The sequence below is a fragment of the Vigna radiata genome, chromosome 7 (assembly GCF_000741045.1).
Source record: "Vigna radiata var. radiata cultivar VC1973A chromosome 7, Vradiata_ver6, whole genome shotgun sequence".
In the NCBI taxonomy this organism is placed as follows: domain Eukaryota; kingdom Viridiplantae; phylum Streptophyta; class Magnoliopsida; order Fabales; family Fabaceae; genus Vigna; species Vigna radiata.
Genome location: NC_028357.1, coordinates 31,277,937 through 31,289,050, shown reverse-complemented (window position 1 = coordinate 31,289,050; position 11,114 = coordinate 31,277,937). Strand labels below are relative to the sequence as shown.

Here is an 11,114-nt window from a genome sequence, read left to right as displayed (position 1 = left end):
TCTGTAAACTAATTACCATACACAAAATGTACAATAAATATAACTTAACAAATTTCTCTTAAGAAGTTTCGACATTCCATAGTCACTATATATGATAGCCAAACCTTTTAAATTAAACTGAATTATAACTCATACAATTGAAAATATCTTTTAAAATACATGTCTATTGATAGCAATTTTATAATTTAGATAGTTTAAACAATTAAAAATAATCCAAAGTAGTTCAATTTTATTTAGTTTATCCAATATAGCTCAATTCATCTAAATGATTGGCTTCAACATTTATTTACAGAGTTAAAAGGTTGTAATATTTTCATTATATTTATTAAATATAATGCAGTTTTATTAAAATGGTCATCAAACTAACATTTTACTTTTTTCATTAAACCAGAGTTCTTTTTAACATATTCACTTTATTTTTAATTTTAGTTTTTATATATATTAAAGGTGTCACTCTGAAGCATAACACCACAAATCTCAGAGTTCTTTAAAAAATATGTATATATAGGAAAAAATATAAAAAATATATATGAACACATATAGGAGACCAAACTAATACCTATATTCACACAAATTAAATTTATTTCTATAAGATATTCTTCTTTTGTCTTCTAAAACCACGTAAAATCCTTCTTCTATAAAACCAACTATTGAAAGCCCTAAAAGGTTTCTTCAACTGATACAATTTTCTTTTTTTTTTTACGGTAGTGATCACATATTGTTCTTCTCAAGCTCCATTAATGATAACTTGGCTATTTCTCCACCCATTTTCAAACAGAAATCTATCTAACACATTTCTGCTTTTCTTATCAACAAATTAAAGTTAAACTTGTCAATATTTTTATTGATATTTGGCGCTGCCTCTCTTGTAATTTCATTTATTTTCTTCACTGCATTGAAAACACATCTGCAGTACAGAATATTATAAACCTAAATTTGGAAATTTTTGGTGGCATGATGTTCGACCAGGCTTTACAAACGTGAAATCTTAGCCAGAGGAATATAAAATAACAACTCCTAGTTCTCTCCGTAATGCAGAAGTCCATGTGAAATAGTTATACTAAATTAATTTACCCGCATATAAATAGGTTAAAATGTAAAGGGAAAAAGGCATTCGGTAACACACATAACGATATGTGTATGTTTAGTTTAGTTTAATTATTATAAAAAAGAAAGTAATTTATTTTGTGAGAAAGTAAAAGTTTATATATAAAAAAATGATGGTGAGGAAAAGTTTATTGATAAGGAAGAGTGTATGGGATAAGGCAGAGAATGTTGGAGTAAGATGGGAGGTGGAGATGGTCATATAGAAAGGGATTGAGAGCTTTTTCCAATTTTTATAGAACGCTTTTTGAGGAGTTGCCCATCCCCAGTTGAACGTGGGGAACCGAAACAATAATGTGTCTATATCAACAATCATTATCTATGACCCCCCCACTCTTTACCTCTGCTGTGCCTTCCACTTGTTCCTCCCATTACTTTCGGGCTAATATTCTCCAAACACAAAAAAACTTAAGATATATATATTAATGGAGGTTGAAGGAAAGGGTTGCAGAAAGCGCGTAGCCATGGTGGCATGGTGGGGACAGGGATGACACTTGGATAACGTTTCAGACTTTTGCTTCACTTCTTTGCTAGTTTCAACTTACAGACAAACCATTCTGCACTGTAAACTCTCTTACTTTACCTTTTATCATACCCTTTAATTTCTTTTCTTTGCTTTTTCCCTCCCACTTTAGCCGGAGGACTACTGCTATGGCTTAACGTACCGGCATGCACAACTATCAAACACTTTCCAACCCTATGCTCTATTACCACAACCCCTAAATAATCATATTAGTAACTTAATTTCAATTTATGGGTGATTATGCATGCAATTTTTCGAAATCAAATTTAAATTTATTTTATTTATATTAAATGAATTTAGATTTTTTCAATTTAATTTAAAATTGGATTAAATCTAAATTAATTTCACTTTATTAGTTAGATTAAATATGATGTAGGATTGACTAAATATGATGTCTCTTCTCCAAAAATAATATTACTTCTATCTTACTAGATAGATCAAGTCACATCAAACCAAACAAATTCTCACATTTTCATAGTTTTTCTTTTTTTTTTTACCAAATAGGGCATGATATAGTTGCGAAAAATAAATTTTATTGTCATTTATATAAGTCCTTTAATACCCCACCAAAATAGTATAGTTTCCGAGAAAACATGAGAGCTCACAATAGAACATGCAATGATCAACATCTCCTCATGTGTTTTACGTAAATGTTAACTCTATAAGATCTAGTGCAATATTTATCTTCTTCAAATTGTCTTTGGTTGGAAACCTATTACGAATCACGCCCAAGCAAGAAACAAAATAATACATTTAATGGTATCTTAATACTCCAAAACATGTTGAAGAACATCTTTCTTTAAATATTGTTGATATTGATAAACAATGAGTAAACATCACATTAGTCCTTGTTTTATAACTCTTTCCTTTTGAATCATAATTAATATATATTTCCTACATGAATTGGTTAACTAATTTTTTCTCCCACACAAAAATAATCTCTTGTTGATTGAAAAATCCACTGTCATACCCTTAGTCTCTAACCGAAAAACATCAATGTAGTTATTATTACACAATATATTATGTTTAGCTTTAAGTGATTATTCTCTCACCTGTATATGGCTTTCCAAAATCTCACTACATGGTTGTCTCTTACAAGTCTGACCAAATTTCCCTCCTACCTATATTCCCTTGTTGAACCCACCCAATTACTCGATATAACTTAAAAAAAAAAAAAAAAAAAAAAAAACATTGCTATGTAAAACAAAAAGTTACACTTAACCGAAATAATTAAGAACATTCGAAATGCGCCTACCCATATAACGGATTGGGAGCCAACGAAGCCATTGGTGGAGCCGAGTTCGGCTTAGCTTAGCAGACCCCACCATTGAATTCATAAATAAGAATGTGATTTTTTATGTTATCTTTATACCACAAGCTGTATTTGGAGAGGTGTCGCTGTCGTATTGCCTACGGTCGGTTGGTGGGCCCCACTCTCTCGAGGAAGCTTTAACAACAGATTTTATTTCTTTAATAATATAATGTAGAAAGGGAAAAACATATACACACTGCATCACAATTTTAAAATAAACAAATATTGCGGACCAACCAACCAGGGCTCGCGTGCTGTTTATGCAACTGAAAAAGAACTATTATTATTTTCCAAACCTTAAAATGATGTACCACTTCTCTGTTACGAGTTTATTTGCACTTTTTCAAGGAAAAATAATATTTTAACACTATTATTTGATATCATTTTGATACTGTACATGTGTTAAAATGTTGTTGAACAATTTTAAATTAAAAAAACTGAAGCAATAAAAGAGAAAAACTAAAATTTTTTTAATTTGAAATCATTCAATCACATTTTAACATCTGTGCAGTACTAAAATAACATCATTTTCCTTTTTCAAGACCACCAGCAGCAACTGCACTGCTTCGTTCACCACCTCATTTTCACACAGCAGCAGCAGGGGCTAGCAAGATTGGACCAACTAACTTTACGCAACACTTAGATTTCTTAAAACCCTACATATATTTTAATCACCAGATATATAATTAAAAAAATCAATGGATGTAAACACATGTTTACATAACAACGATAGTTTTAGGATGAATGTTGAATATTGTCAGACCTCATTAAACAACCTCTGTGCGAAATTGCCAATACATGTGTTAATTTGTTGTATTAAAGTTGAACACACCAACCTCAGTAAGACTATTAAGTTCTTTTTTCAACTTATATATTTCGGACATATTAACTTTAATTAATCCCAATGAGTGAACTGGAACTTTAGCTCACCTTTTGAAATCAATCCATCAATCCTTAGTTCTTATTCATGATCGAGTTGTTGTTTCTAATAAACGAGTATATAAATGCAACGAGTCAATTCTTTTGGGAGAAAGCATCACAAGTTCAAGAGGTAAGAAATCAACTAAACTGTATTACTTATAACTAAATACTATAAACATTTTTCTAAATCTGATTGTGTGCACCATGCAGTGGGTTGGATTATTTGAAACATCCTCAACAGCAAAGATTAACAAAAGAATGGTTAAAGATCTAGAATAAATTTTCTAATGTCTCTAGAGTGAATTTGAATACTCTTAATGCCACTTTTCATTTGTCTCAGACTATCTTAGAAACAAATTGTTAATGTTCAAAGTCTAGTGAAGCAATACAATTGTTTGCGATTTGGATCATCTCGCCAGGTCGTGTTTTGTTGGCTCTTTTAAATTTAACAGTTAGAAATTAGTCAAGTAATTACAACAGTTTTAAAGTAAAGCTGTTTTGAAGTTTGATTCTGTATACTAATTCTTAAAGTTGTGTTGTATGGGAAATCTCATCATGTTACTGGAAATGATCTCTAATTTTGTAACTTGTTTTGGTAAAAAAATGGATTAGAAATATGGGGACAAAGGGATTGTGTAACTTTTGGAGGGAGGGAGGATGTTATAGTTGCAACCATTAAGGGTCACCACTTAAACAAAGCAAAGCAAAATAAAAACCTTATAATCGATTGTCCATCATTATCATAATTTCTATTCATTATATATTTGAACATCTATGCATCTTAAAGAACCCCATTCCATTCGTCCTCAAGATTTGATCTTTGTTGTGTTCTCTCTTCTGCGGTCCCGGCCACCTCAAACGTTAACACCACATCATTCTTTTTAGGTCTCTATCAGTTGCTGGTGGGTGGACTTGGACTTAGAGGTTGACATCTCTTTCTCTTTCTCTTTCTCTCTCATTCTCAAGCCGTTTTAGCGCCACCCTTTTATCACTCAGCTTACAGCAATCTATCTCCAAAACGAATAAGAAGAGAGAGAGAGAAAGAGGGATTTATGAATGCTTTATTAGGGTTCTCATATTTGCTTCCTTTCATCCACTACTGCTTCTGAAACCTCTTTCCTTCTCTTTTCTCTCTTCTCATTCTCAATTATCCTCGGGATCTGATCTCTTTCTCATCTTCCGGGTAGAAACTAGATGCAGCTGGTCAAAGAAAAGCAGTGTTGAGAACAAAGAAGAAGAAGATTGAGTTCAATTCCCGAGGAAAACAATTAACTTTCTACTTTGCTTTTCCTGTTTGTTTTGTCCGCTTGTGTCTCCCTGCCTTTCTTTCAGTGCTGTTTTTTTTGTCTGGTTCTGTTGGATTTCCTTTGACCAAGTTACGACAAAAAGGTTGTTGATGAAAGAGAGCTTGAACAACTTTCTCATCAACCCTAGATACCCCAAGATTTAGTGCTACGAACCAGTTTTTTGTTTCGTCAGATCCGTTCCAGAACTCTACTTGGAGTCTATACATAGTCATATCCTCAGAGGGAGCAATATATAAAGGTTATTCTTTGCCCTTAATTTTTCTAACATCTCTTTATGTAGTGCTTTATACATTCTACACATCGATCTGTTATATCATACGAGGTTTGGCTTCTTGATTTCTAGTTCACGCTCTTTACTATATATTTATCATGCGAATGTTTCTAAATAATTAGCAGCGTTGAAATGGTGGATCAATTGATATATTCTATTTTTTTAACCTTTAACAAACAAGTGAGACAAGAAAAGACAGACAAAGGAGAAGGCCGAGTCAAATGTTAATAAAAGTCATAAAATCTTTGACAAGACTGCGATCTGTGTTCGGTTGGTGATTGTATCTCATCGACACCAACCTCCACATCACGGTTTAAACCCCTCACGCCGGTCTTCTTTTTGGCTTTACACCTAACCATACAAGTCTATTTGCATATATATCCAAGTGTAACCTCAACAAAGCACTGTTTCTGGTAATTGATGATGTTTTCCTTTTTCTTTAACTCTAATCGCTTGAACGAGAAACTTCTAAGTCGTGCTATGACGCCATTATGAAAATGTGACTACCTTTGAGTGCTCTATCAACCTCTCCGTAGGCTGAAAAGCTGAATGTTTGGTGCTACAGCATACAACATCATTCACTACTTCATACCACCCCCATAATTGCTTTGTAAAAAGTGTGTCCTCTCTGCCGTGTGCCCCTTCTTAGTTTAGTTTCCCTTCTTCTTTAGGGAAAAAGAGTCAACGTTTCACAAGGTAAAGTTCTTGAATATCTCCTATGGCTTCTTCTTGAAGCGATTACTCAGGCCATCGATAGTTTTTTTTTTTTCTTTTCACTTTTGTTATCATCTCTTATTCATTTTTATAACTTCAATTTGATGTGTGTGGGTGTAGGAATATCCTCTTCAGTAGTTAGTATTTTTTTCTTTTTCATTTCATTCTTCTTTTATTTCTTCTGCTTTCCGAGTCCATTCCTTGGATCTAATTAATCAAAAGCATCGCATTCGGTGTTGAAAATATGAACATGGAAAAGGCGAGAAATTTTATGTATAGTTCAAAATTTTTTATGGCGTAAAGTTGTTTAGTTTTGGAGCAGATTTGTTTGACGAAGACTGGGGATGCTTAGAAGTGGTTTCTTATTGTCCATGTATGAATGATCCGATGCTTTTTTCAATCCCTAAGGCTGGATAATTATAAATGATTTACTGCAAAAGTTCCAACTTACAGTATGTACGACTTGGCGCTGCCATTAGTAATTTTGTTGATTCAATACATGTTTTAGTCTATCGCCTTTTTTGTAGCATGAAGTCTATGATTTTGTCAAATAAAGATATATTACACATTTCACAGCAATTCAGTGGAAGAATAATTAACATGTGTGTTTCCAGTACAATTTCACAGCTATTTCATACTGACTTTGTATTACTTGTTTTCTTTTCCTCTTTCTTTGAGAGTTTCAAAGGACGTGTTTTATAACTAGCCAGTTTTTCTATCTTGCTTGTTAATATACTGACTTATCGGTAACTCAATCTTGTTGCTTTATATAAAACGTTCATTAGATAGATATAGGAAAAAACAAAGCAACTGTTTTACGTAGTGTCTAAGGCATGAATCACTCTTCTCCATCTGCTTTGCTTTTCCACTTTTCGTTTGTACTCTTTAACTTGGCTAATCTTTTTTATTATTATTATTATTATTATTATTATTATTATTATTATTATTTAGACTCGTTAAACTATCTTGAACCTTTTTTTTCTCCGATTATTACAAAGCATGTCTGATGTTTTGTCGGGAGGATAAGAGTTTGGATAATTTTATGTTCTTATTCTTGATCATGTCTCTCTACCAAAGGATCAATGTATCATATATATATATATATTGCTACCTTCATAGCATTGATGCCCATTAACTTGAACGTGAAATTATAAGTAGTAGCAATAGTATTCATTGTATGTACGAGAAAAATATGTTAAACCTTATTAATTTTGTTTTTTTTATTTTTCTCAAATACAGGTTTTAATTCTTTGAGAGCCGAAATGAACACATTTTCGCATGTACCTCCAGGCTTTCGGTTTCATCCGACTGATGAAGAACTGGTAGGTTACTACCTTAGGAAGAAGGTAGCATCTAAAAGGATTGATCTAGATGTGATCAAAGATGTAGATCTCTATAAGATTGAACCATGGGATCTTCAAGGTACGTAATTCTTACAAAGTTATAATTAAGAAAGGCATTGCGTGGAAATAATACGTAGATGCATGGATAGAAGAAGATGTAATACGTATGATATTTGATTGTGTGATGTAAACAGAGCTATGCAAAATAGGAACAGATGAACAAAGTGACTGGTATTTCTTCAGTCATAAAGATAAGAAATATCCAACTGGAACTCGCACGAATAGAGCTACAAAAGCAGGGTTTTGGAAAGCGACGGGAAGAGACAAGGCAATATACTCTAAGCATTGCCTGATTGGCATGAGAAAGACTCTTGTGTTTTACAAAGGAAGAGCCCCAAATGGACAGAAGTCTGATTGGATCATGCATGAGTACAGGCTAGAAACTAATGAAAATGGAACTCCTCCGGTAATTTCCATTCAAATTCAAACACACATTTTTTTCTTTACATTTTTCTGGTTTGCTTTCTATTTATTTGTTACTGATTTATAATCTTTACTCATTCTGGTTTTTACTCATCAGGTTATTGCTTCTTATAATTTTAATCTAATAATATATCAAATAAAAGATCAGGATTTTTTTTTTCTTTTTTGTTGTTTTTCTACTGATTCACTGTCAAGTCCATATTGTTTCATCAATTACTGTTCGAAATAGATATTATTTCATAATGATTTCAAGTATTCTATAAATTGTCTAATAAGTAAGACGAAATTATTCTGCATGGCTGAAATCATGCAAAACTAGTTATATATATAGAACTATGTTAAATATATTATTAATTCTTATAAATATATAAAAAAAAAAACTATTTTTAATTCATTATTTTTTTAAGGATTTAAATTGTCATAAATTTTAAAGATTTAAAAACTACTCTTATAGCTATAGTGTTTATTATTTTTATGCATGCAAATATGTTAAAGATTACTTTGAGTAGTAGGATGTAATGTTAGACGATATAAGTTCTAAATGCATACATGATCAGTCATGATAAGGTTTATTGCTAAAAGGTCTAGTATAATGGTTGAAATTAACAAAACAGATTGAAAATCAAATTTATTTATGTTTTATAAAAACCGAAAGTGTTTTTCACCCCTTAACATTTTTATATGATTTAAAAACACTTTCAGTGTATGTCCTCCTCTTATATACAATTATGAAGCCTATTAATTACGTTAATAAAACACTTTAAATCTCACAAATTTTAAAAATTAAGTATTACATGTGGAATTTTGTTGACTGGAAAATTGCCTTAAATTGACTTCAACTGGATTATGTGAACCTTTTGTTTATAAATAAATAAATATAATAATATAGAATATTAAGAATTTCAAAGTACACTAATTTGAGAATAAAGAGTGCAGTTCCTTAGATGAAAACTAGAACCAAACCTCACCTTTGGTTGAATCATAAAACCGTTCCAGCAAGCCTATTTGCTTCCTTCCCCATGTTTATCTAGCATTAGCCTAAATACATATAGAATGCTCCTTAAATTCAGCTTAACAGTGGGATTTTGAATAGTTTACATAAGATTTTGGATTTATGTTGTCTCTATTTAAAATAAAATAAAAAATATAAATCCAAACAGAATAAAAATTCTACCGAAAAGATTCAGTTGACAGACTAATGCTAAAATTAAAATGTTTCCTTACCTCTCATTTATGGATAAGGCATCTGTAATTGCTTTGTTGGATGTTTCATACCCAATATCAAATGTTCTATAATATATAATAGTGTTAAACACAATAGTTTCACACTCAAGGAAATAATCTCTTACAACACTAATGTAATGTTTCTAGTTCTTGGTGAAGTTAACAATACTCTGCTGAAAGTTACATGCATTTAACATCCTCTTCTGTGAAATTGCTTCATACAAAATCATATATATTCTGCTTAAATTTGCACGCATTTTCAACTTCACACATAAAATTCATCTTAAGTTGCTATAAAATAATAGTATATTATTACCAACAACTGAGAGCTCCAATTTAGTTAAACCAACATGTTGTTCATCTTTTAGACATTCTGTTGATTACCTAAGTAAGTATATTTTAAATTGGTTAGGGTTTAATAGTTTTAAACTGTTCAGGAAGAAGGATGGGTTGTGTGCAGAGTGTTCAAGAAGCGAATGACTACAATGCAGAAAGTGGGAGAGTATGATCAGTCACCCTGTTGGTACGATGAGCAAGTTTCCTTCATGCAAGATTTTGAATCCCCAAGGCGCATTTCTCAGCCTTATGCATCATACCATCAGCACCACCCATGCAAACCTGAGCTCATGGATTTGCAATACAACAACATACCCCACGATGCATTCCTCCAACTTCCGCAACTCGAAAGCCCCAAACTAACTCACTCAGCACCCAGTTTGAGCTGCAGCTCAGTTGTCCCTTTTGCTTATGAAACCAGCAACAACAAAAACAATGGCAGCACCTTGCAGTTCTCATCACTCTCTCAGGAAGAACAGATACAATACTGCCACCAACAAAGTCAAAATTCCCTCTATGATAATGCGGTTGACCAAGTCACAGATTGGCGAGTGCTTGACAAATTTGTTGCTTCTCAACTTAGTCACAACCAAGATGTTTCCAAGGAGACCAGTTATTCCAATGCACCTATTTTCCAAGTGGCTGAACAAATTTCTGTGGTAACCAATGGATCCAAAAAGGAGCAAATTTCTCAGGAATATGCTTCAACATCTACCTCCAGTTGCCAGATTGACCTGTGGAAGTGAAAGTTTATAAATATATATTATATATAGTAACTAAAAGATATATGATGCATAATACTAATTATAGGAAGTGCGTACAAGTAAATGTTGAAAAAAAAAAAAACAAAAGACAACAGTGTTTCTCCCGGTTGTTGTACATAATAAACCCAGATGTTTTATATATATACCATTAGTTGTTGAACCTCTGGAAGCTGGAGTATGGGCTGAAATGCATCCGTTTATTAGATGCAATTCATCTCTCCTATATATAGTGCTTCAAGGTCAACTCTACTCTCTACAGCAGAAAGTGATCCATGGTGGGAAGATTTCTGCGCATTAATGATAAAAGTTATTTGTTTACTACAGCTTAATTTTGCATTTACTGATATGTATTCAGTTTGTACTTGAAATAGGCAATTACTTGGATCTATCAGAATCCAGAAGTGTGAGAATGAAGATATGAAGATTTGAGAATCTAAACCACACATGCTTTTACATATACACACACACGTTCTCCACTGTGCTAGTTTAGAATTTACTGTTATATCTCTTTTCTGCAAGCGTACAATTTCTGTATGGCATAATAGATGTGAAATTTTAAACACCAAGTTAAAGAGATTAATCACTGACATTGACTGAAAACCATCATCTATATGCGCGTGTCTTCTTTCATCAGTTTTTCTCGTTCGAGTGGACACGACTCTATGATCAAAATTTAGTATGAGTTTAGGCTTTTATAATTGGGAAATATACGACTCAATCAATCCAAGAAAAGTAAACAAATGAATATTTTTTTTTTTTTTGTATATTTTTCTTGTTTCTAAAGATCCATTATTTTTTTTTTTGTTTCCTAA

At 32.2% G+C, this 11,114-nt stretch overlaps 1 protein-coding gene across 2 annotated transcripts; it reads left to right on the top strand.

The window, feature by feature from the left end:
* The first annotated feature begins 4,533 nt into the window (after nucleotides 1–4,533).
* Nucleotides 4,534–10,466, top strand: LOC106767013 (NAC domain-containing protein 7). Of its 2 annotated transcripts, none has more exons than XM_014651821.2 (4): nucleotides 4,534–5,405; nucleotides 7,392–7,574; nucleotides 7,690–7,961; nucleotides 9,640–10,466. In XM_014651821.2, the coding sequence occupies exons 2-4, from the start codon at nucleotides 7,415–7,417 to the stop codon at nucleotides 10,282–10,284; spliced, it is 1,077 nt and encodes a 358-aa protein (XP_014507307.1). In that variant the 5' UTR covers nucleotides 4,534–5,405; nucleotides 7,392–7,414; the 3' UTR covers nucleotides 10,285–10,466. The 2 variants fall into 2 exon arrangements, with proteins under 2 accessions (XP_014507307.1, XP_022639166.1); XM_022783445.1 differs by lacking the exon at nucleotides 4,534–5,405 and adding an exon at nucleotides 6,119–6,134.
* Nucleotides 10,467–11,114: the final 648 nt, after the last annotated feature.

Bases quoted from the DNA above. Each gene is read 5' to 3' on its own strand.
- LOC106767013 (XM_014651821.2), top strand. From the start codon at position 7,415: ATGAACACATTTTCGCATGTACCTCCAGGCTTTCGGTTTCATCCGACT. The intron at 7,575-7,689 runs GTACGTAATTCT...TGATGTAAACAG, and splicing joins TGAACCATGGGATCTTCAAG to AGCTATGCAAAATAGGAACA. The intron at 7,962-9,639 runs GTAATTTCCATT...TAAACTGTTCAG, and splicing joins ATGAAAATGGAACTCCTCCG to GAAGAAGGATGGGTTGTGTG.